We start from the raw sequence: 18,519 nt of genomic DNA on the forward strand, positions 1-18,519 counted from the left end.
ACAGTGCACAGCTGCCAAGGCAGACAACAGTCCCTGCAAGCCGGGCGGGAGCCGCAGCTTCCGTAAACAGTGACTCACGGAACCACATACCTGAACCAACATAACGTGTCGAGTGCTCCCTGGGGTCAGGCCGGTGCAGGCACAGCAGACAGTGCGCACAGCTGTCCGGACAGCGGTCAGCACACAGTGCTCCCTGGTGACAGCCAGAAACACCACGTGCCCGAGACATCAGTGACACTGCTGCCCCAGTCGCTCTGCTGCAGCCACGGGACATACAGTTGACCCCGTGAGCAGACACAGCCACGGGACATACAGCCAGAGCCCGTGAGCAGACACACAGCCACGAGACATACAGCCAGAGCCCGTGAGCAGACACAGCCACAGGACACACAGCCGGAGCCCGTGAGCAGACACACAGCCACGAGACACACAGCCGGAGCCCGGGAGCGGACACAGCCACGGGACATACAGCCGGAGCCCCTGAGTGGACTCAGCCATGGGATGGGCTCAGAAGCCCACTGGCAGCCCTGGTCATGAGGATGAAACACTGTGGGTCGAGGGAGGTCCCTCAGCCGGCCGACATGTCTCCTCTGGCCAGAACTAGCTTCCTGCAAAGAACCAGCTGTGGCCAGTTCTCGGCGCGCGTGAAGTCAGCAGGGCCCTGTCAAAGGCCCCAGCGGGCGGCGAGGAGGCCTTGGCAGGGCAAAGCTGTCCTGTGGCAATGCCCGGGTTCACCCCACGGTGCAGAGAACTCCGGCTGAAACCACCTGGAGGGGGCGCCCAACCCCTCCACCTGGGGCTCCTCACGCCGTGCTCCCCCTCGAGCACGTCTCCCTCTTGCCTGTCTCTGGTCTCTCGCCTTCTCCTCTCCAGAGAAGCCCGTGCTCGCAGTGCGTCTCATGCAGTGAAAACTGTCTTGCTTCACCAAAAAGAAACAAGGAGGAGCCCGGGCGGCAGGCGGGCGGCCGCGTACCTGTGGAGAAGATCAGGCTGATGCAGACGTTGAAGCCGGTGATGGCCAGGATGTCGTCCAGGCTGCTGGCGGCCATGAGCAAGGTGGGGATGCCTTTCTGGATGCCGTAGCCCTTCTCCTGCAGCATGATCATGGACGGCACGACCACCGCCGGCGAGACGGCGCCCACTACAAAACTGAAAGGAACACCCTCAAACCGACGGGCACGCCCGGGAGCCGGCAGGCGGCACAAGGGACCCACGGCGGCCACGGGACCTCTCACAGCACCGTCCAGGCCGCACCCAGAGGGCGACCCGCCCCAGTCCCGGCCCTGCGTCCTCTGAAGGGAGAGCTAGGGAGACGGGGACAGCTCGCTGGGAAGCAGGCAGGCGTGCACGGGAAACCTAGCCTGTCCCGGGGCCCAGTCAGGACCGACCCAGCGAGTGTGCGCTGGGGGTGACTGGGAATCACAGTCTCGGAAACGGACTGTACAAGGCCGTCACAGTTTAACACGGGGCTTAGAAAACAGCCATCGACTGCCGGGAAACAGAAAGATGCTGTGATCTTAGGTGAAGCGTGGGCAAGGCAGACGAGAAAGCCCAGTGTGTGCTGCAAAAGGACAAGCAGGGGACACAGACGTAAATAATCTTACGGGGCACAGAGGTGAACGTTCTGGAAGGAACAACAGAGGGGAGTGCAGGATGGATCCACCAGGAAACTGGATGCAACTCAGCATGTCAAATTAAGGAAACACATAAAATGTCCTTTGCTAAAAGATAACCTCGTAAGAAGCAAAACATGCAGGAGACTTTCCTTAATAGAAGCATCTGCCACCGGCCACTATACTATCGCTCAGGCCCTTAACCAACATTTTCTAACACGAATGACTCTCCCCTTGAGCTCTCTCCCCCCCTCCTCAGGAGTCCTGTTGAGTGAAAAGAGAAATTAGCAAATGAGACCTCTGTCAGACTCTAGGCGGTGGCACACGCATGAGGCACACACGCTGTCAGACTCTACACACTGACTAACACGATGCACCCACTCTGTCAGACTCTAAGTGGTGACACACGCATGGGGCACACACTCTCAGATTCTACACACTGACACACACATGAGGCACACACTCTGTCAGACTCTACACACTGACACACACCTGAGGCACACACTCTGTCAGACTCTAGGCGGTGACACACGCATGAGGCACACACGCTGTCAGACTCTACACACTGACACACACATGAGGCACCCACTCTGTCAGACTCTAGGCGGTGACACACGCATGAGGCACACACGCTGTCAGACTCTACACACTGACTAACACGATGCACCCACTCTGTCAGACTCTAAGTGGTGACACACGCATAAGGCACACACTCTCAGATTCTACACAGTGACACACACATGAAGCACACACTCTGATAGACTCTACCCACTGACACACACATGAGACACACATTATTTAAGGCTCTATACACTGACATACACTGAGGCACACATTCTGACAGACTCTAGACGGTGACACACACGAGGCACATACTCCGTCAGACGCTATACACTGACACACGCCTGAGGCACACACTCCATCAGACTACACACTGACACACACCTGAGGCACACACTCTGTCAGACTCTACACACTGACACACACATGAGGCACACACTCTGTCAGACTCTACACACTGACACACGCCTGAGGCACACACTCTGTCAGACTACACACTGACACACGCCTGAGGCACACACTCTGTCAGACTACACACTGACACACACCTGAGGCACACACTCTGTCAGACTCTACATACTGACACATGCCTGAGGCACATACCCTGTCAGACTCTACACACTGACACACGCCTGAGGCACACACTCTGTCAGACTACACACTGACACACGCCTGAGGCACACACTCTGTCAGACTCTACACACTGACACACACCTGAGGCACACACTCTGTCAGACTCTACACACTGACACACGCCTGAGGCACACACTCTGTCAGACTCTACACACTGACACACACCTGAGGCACACACTCTGTCAGACTCTACACACTGACACACACCTGAGGCACACACTCTGTCAGACTCTACACACTGACACACGCCTGAGGCACACACTCTGTCAGACTCTACACACTGACACACACCTGAGGCACACACTCTGTCAGACTCTACACACTGACACACGCCTGAAGCACACACTCTATCAGACTACACACTGACACACACCTGAGGCACACACTCTGTCAGACTCTACACAATGACACACGCCTGAGGCACACACTCCGTCAGACTACACACTGACACACGCCTGAGGCATTTTAAAGTAAAAATCACTTAAGGATCCATGGGCTTGGCCAGCAGGTGTCTAAACTGCGGAGCACAGGCTCTTTGTGTGTTGGGGAACCCGGGTCCCACCACTGGCACCGCCACTCCCAGGCATGGCTTCCACACACACAAAAATATAAAAAATCCCAACTGCCCACGCAATGGTGGAACAGTCTTATAAAATGAACTGAAATGGGGAAACGGAGAAGCAGCTAAGTGGGTTGGAACTAGAGCTGGGTCAAGGGCCCAGCCCTGGTCCTGCAGGACCACTCGGCACAGCACCGCGTGTTGGGCCTCGCCCTGTGGGCAAGGATCGCCAGGAGTGCTCCTCCAGCCCTGGGCCGACTTGGCAGGGCCCCTCTGAAAAAAATACCAACTAAGCATGAAAGCTGCACAGAGCTCGGGCCTCGCACGGCGGTTAGAGACCAGAGTGTGAAGAACTCGGGTGCGAGGAGAAACAGAGGCGGAGGGAACAGTGGCACTGTGCTCGCTTTTATGTCTCTACACGGTGTACAAAGCCACGCCAGCATACATAACACAGAACTCCACAGGTGCGACAGGCCAAGAGCGAGCGAGAAATGGAGGCACAGTGTGTTAGCAAAGCGCGGCCAGGCAGCACCGGGCAACGGGGAGGGAACAGGAAGCTTCTCTACGAGGAAGTGTGCTGGTGAAGGGGCGGTGATGGACACTGTGCGGCTGACACCCAGTGGACGGCTTGGTAACTGTGTGTCTCATGGGGCTTCAGTGAGGAAAGAAGCAGCAGCAGCAGCTTGTCTAGACACACATGCAGACCAGGCACCGTCACCGCACGCCCGGCACACAGCAGGCACCGTCACCGCACGCCCGGCACACAGCAGGCACCGTCACCGCACGCCCGGCACAGACCAGGCACCCATCACTGCACACCCGGCACACAGCAGGCACCGTCACCGCACGCCTGGCACACAGCAGGCACCGTCACCGCACGCCTGGCACACAGCAGGCACCGTCACCGCACGCCCGGCACAGACCAGGCACCGTCACCACACGCCCGGCACACAGCAGGCACCGTCACCACACGCCCGGCACACAGCAGGCACCGTCACCGCACGCCCGGCACACAGCAGGCACCGTCACCGCACGCCCGGCACACAGCAGGCACCGTCACCGCACGCCCGGCACACAGCAGGCACCGTCACCGCACGCCCGGCACACAGCAGGCACCGTCACCGCGCACCAGGGAGAGATGGGCACATTACCCTACTAGAAAGCCCCACTCCCAGGGAAAGCCCAGGAGGTAGTGGGAGATGATCGCAGCGGAGAAGGACTCTGTCAGGCAGGGCCCGATGGACAGCCGCAGGCACACCCCCTTCATGGTCTTCAGGATCTGAAACACAGGAGAGGCGCAGTGGGCGTGGCTGCGCACAGAGCAGACGGAGGCCGAGCGGCCGTGCTGAGCTCTGGCCCCGCGTGTCCCTGGGGACACACACATGGACGCAGCCATTTCTGTGTGTCAGCATAAACTGGATTCAGAGCTAGTTCCCCTGGACAAAATGTTACAGCTGAGGGCTGGAGCGATAGCACAGCGGGGAGGGCGTTTGCCTTGCACGCGGCCGACCCGGTTCGATTCCCAGCATCCCATATGGTCCTCTGAGCACCGCCAGGGGTGATTCCTGAGTGCAGAGCCAGGAGTGACCCCTGTGCATTGCCAGGTGTGACCCAAAAAAGCAAAAAAAAAAAAAAAGTTACACCTGAAAGGTTAGAAACGGTTCTGCATTGTAGCACTGTCATCCCATTGCTCACTGGTCTGCTCGAGCGGGCACCAGCAACGTCTCTATCGTGAGGCCTGTTGTTACTGTTTTTGGCATATCGAATGGGTCACGGGGAGCTTATTATTAGAAAGGGTTCATAGCTCTATAATTAATCAATGATTTCTTTTTTTTTTTCTTTTTGGGTCACACCTGGCGATGCACAGGGGTTACTCCTGGCTCTGCACTCAGGAATCACTCCTGGCGGTGCTCAGGGGACCCTATGGGATGCTGGGAATCGAACCTGGGTTGGCCGGGTGCAAGGCAAATGCCCTACCTGCTGTGCTATTGCTCCAGCCCCTAATCAATGATTTCTACCTTCCCTAATCTTCCTAGTAAATAATACAATTACGTATCTTCACAGATTTCCACCGCCCTCACCACTGAACTGAATTTTTAGAGACAAACTACTTGATAAATGTAATGACTATAAATAGGAAAATAGCAACACACCAAAAAAAAATCACTTAAACAGCTACAAAGGAAAAACAAAAAGCAAACAACAACAAAACCCCCCATTTCTCATTGGCTCAAATTTCTACTGGAAAGTATAATAAATCATCACTGAAATGACTCACTTTCTCTAAACTTATGCATTTATTTGAGCATCCTGAGACGACCTGTCATATTAACGAGCAGCCGTCTTTTAAGGCCTAAATAGATTCATGGCCCTCAGAGCAGGAGCATTTCAGGGACATGTTCAAACACTAGGCTCAGGTGGGTGGAAGCAGTTCCGTGGACTCTCAGACCGCAGGTCTGCGGTGCCCAGAGGGGCGGGGTCCGGGGCGAGGCCGAGGGCAGGAGAGGCGGGCTGGGCCGGGTTGGCTTTGGGACAGTGGCGGGAGGGCTGAACTGGCCGTGGGACGCGTGCCGGGTTCTTACAGGTGTGTGAGACCCGAGCCCAAGGCCTACAGTCTTGCACGCCGATATTTCCTCGATGGAGACATTAAAGCGACAGCTACTGTTTCATAACCAGATAATCAGAAAATCAGGAACAAGCTTGGTGTGGGGGCAAGTAGCGCACTCCCACCGAGACTCTGAATCTCCGGCGGGAAACGGAGACAGCGGGAGCTTCCGCTGAGTCTGCAGAGAGGCCCCAGGCCCTTCCCCGCCCGGAACAGCTCAGCCGACCACGCTGGCGGCCAGACGAGCCGGGCCCGGCGTGCGCAGAGCAAGTGTGAGACTCCTTTGCTTCTCTGGCCCTGCCCGGTCATGCCGGAGGGCCCCGGCCTGGACACTCAGCCCCGAGCCTCTTCCTGGCCTGAGCACGCCACTGCCGCGCTCCGACTCCAGCCCCTCACGACAATCTCCCCAGAAATCTGACACTTCTGTGGTGGTCTCTCCTCCCTCAGCCACAATGACGACCCAAAGCAGAAATCAAGGGACAATATTTCTGCCAAATCGTCTTCTTCTATTGCTGTTCTGTGTATTTTTTTTTTTTTCTTGTTGGGTCACACCCGGCGATGCACAGGGGTTACTCCTGGCTCTGCACTCAAGAACTACTCCTGGAAGTGCTCGGGGGACCATATAGGATGCTGGGAATCAAACCTGGGTGGGCCGTGTGCAAGGCAAACGCCCTCCCTGCTGTGCTCTCGCTCCAGCCCTGTACTGTGTATTCTTAGCCTTCCCTGCTGCGCTGTCTCTCCAGGCCCCAAGTCTGCGTTCCTGCTCTGGGTTGGGCTGACTCCTTCTCCTTCTCTCCGACACCGCCTCCGAGCTCGGAAACAATCTTATTCGCAGATGACTGGAAATGTACCTTGGGGTCGAGGCCAAGCCCGGCCCGTACGAGGATGACGGTGAGAGCCATGTTCCTTAACGTCGAAGACCATAAGGGGTTGACAGAGACGATTTCACTGAGGAATCGGATATTTCTGATGGCAAAACCAGCCAGTAGCATCCCTTCACGGAAAGAACACAGAACACGCCTGATTCAGAGCATTTCCCCCAAGAACACAGAAACGTCTTCTCAAACACACCACGTGGCTCGACTCTGCAGTAGGGGCCAGAAGCATGAGCCTCGGGGCCGGGCAGAGGGCGGGCACGGGGGAGAGGTACCCGGGCACTCGCACCCCTGCCGACTCGAGTGTTGTGCTGTGTTTTGGAGGGTTAGAGTTAATGTGACACAGGAGGGGCCAGAGTGATAGTAGAGCAGGGGGGGCGTTTGCCTCACATATGGCCGACCCGGGTTCGGTTCTCAGCATCCCATAGGGTCCCCGGGCACCGCCAGGAGTGATTCCTGAGTGCAGAGCCGGGACCAACCCCTGTGCCTTGTGGGGTGACGCCCCTGCCCCCCAGAAGAATAAAACCTCCAGAGGACTCCAACTGGGAGATCCCTCCACGGGCCAGGGGAGACAGGACAGGGGTCGTGTGCGAGCCAGCTGTGTGGCTGCCACGGCCCCGACGGTGTCAGGAGGACACGGGGTTCAGCGGCCAGAGACAGGCCCCCCCCCCCCGGTCTGGTGCCTGGACAGCATGGCCCCACCCCCGTGCCCCGCTCACAGACCCATGGCTGGGACCGAGAGGTACGGAGGGCGTCACCAGACCCACTGGGTTTCTCCATGAGTGCCCCCTGCATCCCGGGAGCACCACCTGAGAGCCCACCCCCACCTACACACACACACATACGTGCACACACACACACCCCTACACGCACACACACATGCACACCCACGCACACCCACACACCCGCGCACATGTGCACACATGCACACTCACATGCATGCACCCATAGACACACATGCACAGATGCAGACACATGCAGATATGCGCACACATGCATACACATGCACACATATGGATACACACATGTAAGCACACATGCATGCACATGCATGTGCACATGTACACAGAGAAATATGCACATGCACAGGCACATGCACACACAAGCACACAACACGCACACACATGCACACACATGCACACACATGCGCACACACACACACACACACACACACGCAGGCCATCCCCACGAGCACTGTTCTCTCAGCTGCATGTACTGGATGCTCCGGGACTGACTGGTGGCCATCTGGTAGAATCTCTTTCCGTTTGTTCTGGTCACCCCCGGCGATGCTGAGGTCTTACTCCTGGCTCTGCACTCAGGGATCGCTCCTCGCCGGCCCAGGGACCAGAGTGTCGGGATGAAGCCAGGCTGACCGCGTGCAAGGCAAGTGCCCTCCCACTGCCCTTCGCTGCGGCCTCCCTCCAGCAGGATTCCTTCCCTAGTTCTCCTCCCGTCGCGAGAGTTCTGTCACGCTGACGACACACTATCTCACGACAGGCAGCGCCCGCACAGTGGGCACCAGCAGCTTACTCTGAACCCAGGGCACGCCTGTGGCCCAGTCACGATCACCCTCTCCGCTGCGCACTCGCCCGGGGCAGCGTTATCTGCCAGGAAATCCCACATTCTGCGACGTTTTCCTGACTGATAACACACTCTAAGTTCAAGTTCAAAGGCCTGGGCTGGGGAGGGGGCGGGGCATCGGCCTGGGACAGGCCCAGCTGCAGCCCGGTCCCCCGAGCACCGTCGGAGCAGCGCCCAAGCCCCGCCGGGTGTGACCCCCAAATAAAGAACCGCCCCCAAACAATCAAGGACGCCTGTGGGAAACCAACCAGCATCACACGTGAATGATGCAAAACCCGTGTTCCCGGGAAGCATGCCTCTGTGGGTGTGGAGCAGACACGCGCAGAGCGAGCCGGGCACCCGCCGACGCTCCGCCCTCCCCAGCCTGGCCTGAGCACCTACCGAGGAGAGGCGGGAGAGGCGGCACCGAGGGGATCTGGACGCATTCCAGCAGCTTCCCCCCGAGGAAGGCGCTGTAGAAGAGGATGATCAGGCCGAAGAGGCTCCCGCCGGGGAGGACGTCGGGGCCCGTGGCGGCCCAGGCCGCACACCACCCCAGGAGGAGAATGACGGCTGAAACAGAGAAGGCAGGCGCGTCCACGCACGCGCCACTGAGCCCGTCTTCTCAAGCCTGTGCACTGCATTCAAATTAGTGTTAAAATAAAATGTCAATGAGATAAACGTTAACAAGATAAAAATGTTACAATACGTGGTCGGGGAAATCAGCTTAACATAGATCTCATTTTATGAGACACATTTTATTTTATTTTATTTTTTTTTCTTTTTGGGTCACACCTGGCGATGCACAGGGGTTACTCCTGGCTCTGCACTCAGGAATTACCCCTGGCGGTGCTAGGGGACCATATGGGATGCTGGGATTCGAACCCGGGTCGGCCGCGTGCAAGGCAAACGCCCTCCCCGCTGTGCTATTGCTCCAGCCCCCATGAGACACATTTTAAATATTTATATTTTTATTTAAAAATCTTGACTAACAGCAAACCCTTTAAAGCAGTAAACACTTCTCCTGACCTCAGGCTAACAGGATAGGGTGTACTCTGTTTTGTATTTTATCATGTTCCGACGGCGGTTGCATGCTTCTGCACCGTCTCCTCACTGCTGTCCCTGTCACTGGCTAAGTGTCCTGCCCCTAGTGTCACTGACCCACCTCTGTCCCGGGCCTTTCTCCACCCACCCCCACGGCTGTCGTGTTCCCCAGTAGCTTTTCTACCAGGAGGACAGTGACTCCCAGCCGTGCACAGAGCTGCCCCTGCCGGCCCTGTCTGGTCAGCGGCCACAGGCAGAGCCGCCTGGAGCCTCTTCACCGCCTGCAGGGAGCAGAGAGACGGGAGTGAGGAGAGCAGAGAGGGGACGGGGTGAGACGGGGAGTGAGCTGCCCGCCTTAGGCAGGGCCGGGTTCTCCCAGAGGCAGGGGGGCCAGAGGAGAGGCCCGACTCAGAGTTTAGGGAGACCCGCCTCCCTCCGTTCCCGCCAGGCCCACTCCGGGGCGGTTGGGATTCTGAATGCAGTTCCAGGGTGTTCCTTCCCCGGACCCCTCGGTGCTGCCCAGACCTCCGCAAGCCCCCGGCAGGAAGCCAAAGCCAAGATTCCCGTCCCTGCCCCCACGGCTCCCGCGGCTGTTCCTCCGCAGAACTGGGGGACTGGCAACACTGAACGGTTTGCTTCGGTTCGGTTCGGTTTGGGGGCCAGACCCAGCAGTGCTCCAGGGCCATCCTGGTTTGTGTCCAGGAGTGCCCCGTGGCAGTGCTAGGAGGCGTGTGCGGTACCAGGGCCCAAACCAGGTCAGTGGGATGCAAAGCAAGTACCACCTGGCCCATCCTCCAGGCAACAATCTTCCCACTGAAAGAACGGATGAGAAGAGAGACAGCTACTCTTCTGGCGCCCTGGACAGCCACCTCGGTGCAATCCCCACCACCATCCACAGCTCCCTGGGCACCAGCAAGATGGGTCCCGAGTACAGAGCCGGGAGTGAACCCTGAGCACAGAGCCGGGAGTGAGCCCCGAGCACAGAGCCGGGAGTGAGCCCCGAGCACAGAGCCGGGAGTGAGCCCTGAGCACAGAGCCAGGAGTGAGCCCCGAGCACAGAGCCAGGGTGAGCCCTGAGCACAGAGCCAGGAGTGACACTGAGCACAGAGCCAGGAGTGAGCCTTGAGCACAGAGCCAGGAGTAGCCCTGAGCACAGAGCCGGGAGTGAGTCCTGAGCACAGAGCCGGGAGTGAGCCCTGAGCACAGAGCCGGGAATAGCCCTGAGCACAGAGCCGGGAGTGAGCCCCGAGCACAGAGCCAGGAGTGAGCCCTGAGCACAGAGCTGGGAGTAGCCCTGAGCAGAGAGCCGGGAGTAGCCCTGAGCACAGAGCCGGGAGTGCGCCCTGAGCACAGAGCCGGGAGTGAGTTCTAGCACAGCTGACATTCCCCGCGCTCCCGAGAATGAGCAGATGTCATTAGAGCCACGCAGCCTCTCTCAGCCGACGACTGGGTGGTGAAACACGCTTCTGAGAGTTCACGTACAGGAGGAGCCCGAGTAACACAGCTTTGTGGTGATTTGGTTTGGCTCTGTGGTCATACCCAGCAGTGCTGAGGGGCGACTCCCGGCTTGGTGCTCAGAGGCTACTGTCTGTGGTGGCTGTGCGCCCTGTGCGACTGACCCTGGGTCTCTGCACACGGCCCCCCTTGCTGTGCCCAGCCCGCCCTTCAGTCTGACTGAGCTAACGGCAGTCTGTCGCACCACGTGATGGCAAACATATTCACTGGCTATAGCAGCGACGGGACAACCAGGAGGCAGGAGCCAGGAGTATCTGTTGCTGCAAACATCTGTCCTGCCCCGAGGCGGGGCAGTGTTACCTGAAAGTGGAACTGAACCAGCTCTAAGTGTGAACTGCAAACTCCAGGGCATCACCAAAAGGATCAAGAGAAGCATCACGGAGAAGGAGGAGGAGAAGGTGGGGGAGCGGCTGTGCGGCGGGCAGGGCACCTGGCTCCCCGCCGGCACCCCGCACAGTTCCCGGGGCCGCCGGGAGTGAGACCTGAGCACAGAGCCAGGAGCAAGCCAGGAGCAGCACAGGGCATGGCCCCAAACAAAATGAAACAAAAAATAATGATAAATGAAAGGAGGCCAGACTTTTTTTTTTTTTCTTTTTGGGTCACACCCGGCGATGCACAGGGGTCACTCCTGGCTCTTTACTCAGGAATTACCCCCTGGCGGTACTCAGGGGACCATATGGGATGCTGGGATTCGAACCCGGGTCGGCCGCGTGCAAGGCAAACACCCTACCCGCTGTGCTATCGCTCCAGCCCCAGACTTTTTTTTTTTAAAAAAGAATTCTTTTATAAGTATTAGGTGATAATGAGATGGTTTAAAGTGTTAGTGGTAAACTAGCTTTCTGCCACCACTCACAAGGGTCCATGTGTTTTAAAATTTAGGAACTAATTTTATTGAGAACCTGATTACTACCAGATGTACAAAGTTCTTTCTAAGTAGCTTAGGATTAAATGCCAAAGTAAGATTTTAGAGGCTCGGTGGGCGTCAGAGAGACAGTGCAGCGGGCAGGCTCTTGCCCCGCGGGCCCCAGAGCTGGGTTCTCTCCCTGGCACCCCCCAGAGTCCCCCACGCGTCCCAGGAGTGGTCCCTGAGCACAGCCAGAAGTGAGCCCTGCACAACACCGGGTGTGGCCCCCAAAGAGAAAACAAAACAAAACCCAAAACAAAACAAAAAAGTCTATCAGTGCTGCTCCCAGACTCTTACACAAAGGGCCATGAAAAAGCTCGTGCCTATCTGCTAAGCACCTGCTGTGCCTCTGACACATTCACAGAAGTGTCACCTCCCGGGCCCCAGCGCGCTGTCCTCCAGCCGCTCACCTGGACTGGATGGACAGTGGGAGGGGGGCTCCGCCGCCGACCTCTCCCACCCCTCACGCGCCAACGCCACGTACTGTTTGTGATGATCTCATTCAGTCTGCCTCTCACATGATCAGGCTCCTTTTCCCCCTGTGGCCTTCTTACATTTGAGCTTGCTGAAGCAGGAGAAACTTTTCTGTGGTGTCTGACTTTATCAGTGTCGGAGGCCTGAGGCAAAACAAACATTTAAAGAAATAAGCACAAATCGATGAACATGACACAACACATCCGCAAAAGCAAAGGTGAAAATCACGGTGTGTCAGTTACTGCAGAGAAAGCTTTGGATGAGGACCCAACATCAATCTATTCATGATTTTAAAAATCTTCAATAAAATAGGAGTGGAAGGAAGCTTCCTCAAGATAATAGAGACCCACCGCCAATATCATTCTCAGTGGTGAAAAACCGAAAGATTTCCCTCAGACCAGGCACAGGGCAAGGAGGCCCCCTGTCTCTACTTTTATTCAGCATAGTATAGAAGTCCTAGCAATAGCAATCAGCCTAGAAAAAGAAATTAAAGGGATCCAAATTGGAAAAGAGGAAGACGGATTATCAGCATCTTCTGCTGAAATGAAAACATGCAGAGAAGAGTTTGCTACAGAGCTCCGAGAAACAGTTAGCCAGCCCATCAAAGTGGCTGGTACAAAGCCAACACACTAAAATCAGCTGCATTCCTATACGCAAAGAATGAACCAGAAGATTAAGGAATCAGAGTCTGTTTCATTCAAAATAGTTCCCTAAGTACATAGAAATTAAGCTAACAGAATCAGTGAGCAAACTCTGCAATGAAAGATGTCACTGAAGGAAGACACAGAGGAAGACCTTAGGAATGGAAAACCTGTTCACAAACCAGAAGAATCAATATTATTAAAAGGACCATCCACCTAAATTACTATAGTGATTCAAGGCAATCCCCATCCAAATCCCAATGATATTTTTTGAGGCGGTAAAACAGTCAATGCTAAAGTTTGTATGAAATCATAAAATACCCTGAATGGCCAGCCTCATACCGAGAAATAAAAAGCTGGAAGGCATCTTGTGAACGGACCTGAAGTTGAGGATGAAGCTACAGCATCCAAGCGGCCCTGGCCAGGACTTGGCTGGACTCGGACCGTGGGTTGGAGCTGAGCAGCTGAGACAAACTCGACTTTGACCAAGGACCTGGGGCTATGGATGCAGTGGAGACAGCCGCTTCAGCAAATGGTGCTGGGAAAACTGGGCCACAACATGCGGAAAAACAAGGCTGGGCCCATAAGGATCCTCAGGGCTGGGTCCAGTAACGCTCTGAGCAGTAGTCGGTCTGGGTGAAGGAAGACTCTGGCCTCTACCAAGGCGAAACCAAGACAGGGCCAGAGAGACAGCATAGCGGGTTGGTGCGAACTCTGCAGACCGACTGGGTTCCACCCCCCACATTCCATCCGGTCTCCCAAGCACCACCAGGAATGATTCCTGAGTGTTGAGTCAGGAGCTAGCCCTAGGAATCACTGGGTGTAGCCCAAACATCCCCCCCCACACACCAAACGTCACGAAAACAAGATTAAAAACCAAGTTAGAAGAGCCAAGTGGTGCTCAGAGTTGGGCAGCTCCAGGAGGCTGAGAAGTCACTGATAGAGTTGGAGTGCAGAGACCACCAAACCACTCCGACAGCCGGAAGCCCCGATGACCCAGAGAGAGTCCCAGAGGGGGGACGGGAAGACCCCTGAGGTCTGGGAGGGGGGACGGGAAGACCCCTGAGGTCTGGGTGGGGGGACGGGAAGGTCCCTGAGGTCTGGGAGCGGCAGGACCCCCCTTTGTCTAGCATGAAAGTTCTTGATGCCAGATTATGGATGGTCCCAGGCTTTCCGAAGTGCCTTAGCTAGGAGAAAGGCCTGGGCGGGACTCAAAGGCGAATTCTATCTGGGGGCGACGGGCCACGTACAGGCACGCTCTATGACCCATGTACAGCCACGCTCTATGACCCATGTACAGCCACACTCTATGACCCACGTACAGCCACGCTCTATTATCCACATACAGCCACGCTCTATGACCCACGTACAGCCACACGCTATGACCCACGTACAGCCACACTCTATGACCCATGTATAGCCACACGCTATGACCCACGTACAGCCATGTCTATTACCCATGTACAGCCACGTGCTATGACCCATGTACAGCCACGTTTATTATTCTATGTTTTGTACTTTCAGACTTTCTAGCTATTTGACAGACCAGGACAAAATATATTTAGGTAGACAAAGTGATTTCAAAATCCCTGATGAAATTTTATAAAAGGACCTTCTGACCTCTTAAGAATTATTTGGGGGGGTGGCTGCAGTGATAGCACTGCGGGTAGGGCGTATGCCTTGCACACGGCCGACCCGGGTTCGATTCCCAGCATCCCATATGGTCCCCTGAGCACTGCCAGGAGTAATTCCTGAGTGCAGAGCCAGGAGTAAACCCTGTGCATTGCCGGGTGTGACCCAAAAAGCAAAAAAAAAAAAAAAAAAAAGAGAGAGAGAATTATTTGGGGGACGCCCACTACCCTATTCTAAAACATCGCTGACTGGGTGGGGGCGATGGCTCGTGGGGGGGCTCTCGCCAACCCTGAGGACCTGAGCACCTCTGGGCAAGGCCCTTATTTAAAAATGACAGTTTCGACTCCTGCTTGCTAACACCTGCTGTTCAATAAAACCAAGTCAACGGGCTGCCTCTGGCTTGCGCCCACGTCAGCAGGAAGGAAGAACGCGGCCTTCTTCACGCGTGCACCTCACGTGGCCGCAGACCCTGTTTCCAGCACGGTGAGAAATACCCAGCTCGAGCTCCGTCTCCCTAAAGCCTCTCACGTCTGTCTCCCACGCCTTCCCAACTTTTCACTCCTTCGTTCACCCGTGGGCCCGGTCAGTAGTAAAACTGGCTTTGTTAAGACGACCGCGTCCCACTTCTGCCCTGGACACGTCAAGTAAATCTACCAAGTAAACTAGGAAAACAGCACTGAGTCCTGACTGGTTTTCACGGGGCCCTCCCCGGCCCCCCGGGGGTGTGGGCACCGCACGGCAGAGGGTGTTCACCTTGGCAGTCGGAGTCGATCTCCTAGTGTCACTCTCCGTGTCGCTCCCGGGGCCTTCGCTGATCATGCTGTCGGGAGAACCGGAAAGACAAAGAAGACGTGAGCGCCCGGAACCCGCATACGTGCGACCGGCTGCTGGCAGGCGTCAGGCTGGGCATGTCCCGCTCTGCCCTCTCTGGTCAAACAGCCCCGAACACCATCTGGAAACCACCCCTCAAAACCACGCAGAAAAGCTCGAAAGACCAGGACCACCGGCAGGCGGCCCAGAGTGACCAGGACCATGACAGGCGGCCCAGAGTGACCAGGACCATGGCAGGCAGCCCAGAGTGACCAGGACCACTGTCAGGTGGCCGAGAGTGACCAGGAGCATGTGGCAGGCGGCCCAGAGTGACAAGGACCATGGCAGGCGGCCCAGAGTGACCAGGACCATGGCAGGTGGCCGAGAGTGACCAGGACCACCAGCAGGTGGCCCAGAGTGACCAGGATCACCGGCAGGCGGCCCAGAGTGACCAGGACCATGACAGGCGGCCCAGAGTGACCAGGACCATGGCAGGCAGCCCAGAGTGACCAGGACCACTGTCAGGTGGCCGAGAGTGACCAGGACCATGTGGTAGGCGGCCCAGAGTGACAAGGACCATGGCAGGCGGCCCAGAGTGACCAGGACCATGGCAGGTGGCCGAGAGTGACCAGGACCACCGGCAGGTGGCCCAGAGTGACCAGGATCACCGGCAGGCGGCCCAGAGTGACCAGGACCACGCGGCACTGGCCACATCTCGGAAGCTCGTAATCTGGGGGCGGGAGTTTGGCATCCCCGACCCGTCTGCCCCGGGACAGCGAGAAGCAGAGAGAAACGGAGAAGCCGTGGGTGACACGGCCTCTTGGGGTCGGGGAAGACGAGAGTTTGTCTTCTGCACCAAGCGTGGGCGGAAGGCAGGACGGTCCTGCTAAGGGAAGCAGGACGCGAAGGCGGTGCCAGGCCGTCTCTCTCACAGGAGGGATGTGAGTGACCGGGCCAACAAGCACGTGACCGGCACAGAGGCAGCGGCTGGGAGAGCCGCACGGCGGAGACCAGGGCTGGCAGTCAGCGGCCGGCAGGGCCGGGCAGGGAGGCTGACCAGCCCGGCACGCGGCAGAGCCGGGCTTCCCGGTGGGGTCCGGGCGCTGCACTGCAGGGGTGGAGGAGAGGCCCTCCCGGCCTGGCAGGCTGGCACCAGGGCGCAGGGGAACAACCCAGAACAAGCGTCCCGGCGATCTGGAAGACGTGGAGCCCGGCAGCCGCCTGAGCCCCGGAAGGGAAGGGGGAGAGGCGTGTGGGCTGCCCAGGCTGCCAGGATCTGCGATACCTAGTAACAAACTGCAACAAGCGCTTTCGTTTTAAAAGTATCCAAGTAATCCGTGTCAGACCCGCCAGAGACCCCTGCGGAGCTGAAGCCCAGGGCGGGGTCTCTGCGGACGGAGGGGCGCAGGCGGCAGGCGCTACAGCTCTGCGGGGGCACGTGGGGCGGAGGTGTGCAGCGGGAGGAGGACTCGAGTGGACGCTGAGGGAGCCGTGGTCCCTGCCCGCTCCTCCTGAACCACGGCAGACCACGCCTCACTCGGCCACGCAGTGACCGCGGGCTGGTGGGAGTCTTCTGAGAGTGATCTGGTGACTGAGCAATGTCTGAATCGGGGCCCAGAGGGATGGCCAGGGGCCCGGGGCACCCCGGGGCGCGTCCCCTGCCCCCGTGTCCTGAGGGCCAGGGCTGTGGAAACTGCCATGCCGAGTCAGGAAGAGGAAGCGGCCAAAGGAACCGAAGAGCCTGTGCAGGGCTGAGGAAACGTCCCCAGCACTGGGACCCTCCAAGCAGAGGGGGCTCAGGGGCCCGAGCCGTCCCCGGAGGCACGGACCCCGCCTGTGCTCGAGGAATGACAAGGGGCTGTCCCACAGACAGCGTACACTGCGGCAGGGAGCGTGCGCCCCCCCGGCTGGCTCTGTCCCCAGACGCAGCTGACGGTCGACTCCAGTCAGCCAGTCTCCTGCCCCCCCGGGGTGTGTGGTCACGGGCAGCGGAGAGAGGGGGCAGGGGCTCGAGGTCCCTCACACCGGAGCCAGCACAGGGCACAGACCGGGTGGAAACCGAGCCAGATGCTCCAAGGACAGCAAAAGCACGGACACGGCCGCTCAGCACGGCAGGCACCGTGGCAGGCGCGGGGCGTCCAGACGCGAATCCACTTTCCGGGTACACTCGGGAGACAGCGGACTAGAAAACAGGAGCCCCGTGACCAGGCTGCAAGGACACGCGGAGTGCTCCACGGACAGCGAAAGGGACGGAGGTGCTCAAGGAGGAGTCCTGAGCAATGGGCCAGGACAGACGTCAAAGGAGTGGGAGCAAAGCCGCAGGGCGTGAGCACACACACACGCTGTCACAGGCGTACAGCGATGCTTCTGGTAAGAGCCACGGTGGTCAAACTGAACCCGCTGGCTCCACGCAAGGCGAAGGCCGGGCCTGCTGCGCTATCCCCACGGCCTCGGACCACGTGGTGCTGGTACTACCTGCTGTGCTGTCTCTCCAGCCAACACAGTGAATTTTATTTTTTTAATTTATTTACTTTTTTTTGCTTTTTGGGTCACACCCAGCAATGCACAGGGGTCACTCCTGGCTCATGCACTCAGGAATCACCCCTGGCGGTGCTCAGGGGACCCTATGGGATGCTGGGATTCGAACCAGGGTTGGCCGAGTGCAAGGCAAACGCCCTACCCGCCGTGCTATCGCTCCAGCCCCAACAACACAGTGAATTTTAAAGCAGAGAGGATTCGGAGGGTTTTAGAGGTTCTCTAACTCCCCTGGCTTTTTTTTTTTTTTAAGTCCTTTTGCTTGTGCATGTTAATTACAAACCCACTACCAGGATCTGAGTGCCCTGATTTTAACTGGCTGCATATCTCTGACCACTCCCCCACCATGCTCCTCCGAGTCCCAGACCTTCCAAAGGGGCCCTGCCCTGTTTCAAGTGGGTCTCGGCAGGAAACTGGGCCAGGGCGGCCCGTGTGCGCCAGGAGAGGGGCAGGCATCTGGGCGTCCCTGGGCCACTCACGCTGAGCCACAGCACCACCCAGTGGCCCTGCCAGCACCAGCCAACACTCAGGAGTGACCAGTCCTGCGCGGGGACGTCC

The 18,519-nt window shown here is 57.7% G+C and overlaps 1 protein-coding gene across 5 annotated transcripts in view; it reads right to left on the reverse strand.

Moving 5' to 3' along the window:
* The window catches only part of LOC101550623 (sodium/hydrogen exchanger 9B1), a 38,381-nt gene that overhangs the window by 16,126 nt on the left and 3,736 nt on the right, over positions 1 to 18,519 (reverse strand). For 3 of the 5 annotated variants that reach the window (XR_008630639.1, XM_055141346.1, XM_055141347.1), the window contains exons 2-7: positions 15,370 to 15,436; positions 12,354 to 12,486; positions 8,809 to 8,979; positions 6,823 to 6,965; positions 4,518 to 4,645; positions 974 to 1,149 (exon numbers count right to left, since the gene is read on the reverse strand). Coding sequence is in view for 4 of the 5 variants with exons in the window: in XM_055141346.1 (XP_054997321.1) it covers positions 974 to 1,149; positions 4,518 to 4,645; positions 6,823 to 6,965; positions 8,809 to 8,979; positions 12,354 to 12,486; positions 15,370 to 15,435 (817 nt within the window). In the remaining variant the exon portion in view is untranslated. Of the gene's footprint in view, positions 1 to 973; positions 1,150 to 4,517; positions 4,646 to 6,822; positions 6,966 to 8,808; positions 9,045 to 12,279; positions 12,487 to 15,369; positions 15,437 to 18,519 lie in introns of those variants that run through there. The other 2 variants (XM_055141348.1, XM_055141349.1) reach the window with 2 other exon arrangements.

This window comes from Sorex araneus, chromosome 6 (assembly GCF_027595985.1).
Source record: "Sorex araneus isolate mSorAra2 chromosome 6, mSorAra2.pri, whole genome shotgun sequence".
In the NCBI taxonomy this organism is placed as follows: domain Eukaryota; kingdom Metazoa; phylum Chordata; class Mammalia; order Eulipotyphla; family Soricidae; genus Sorex; species Sorex araneus.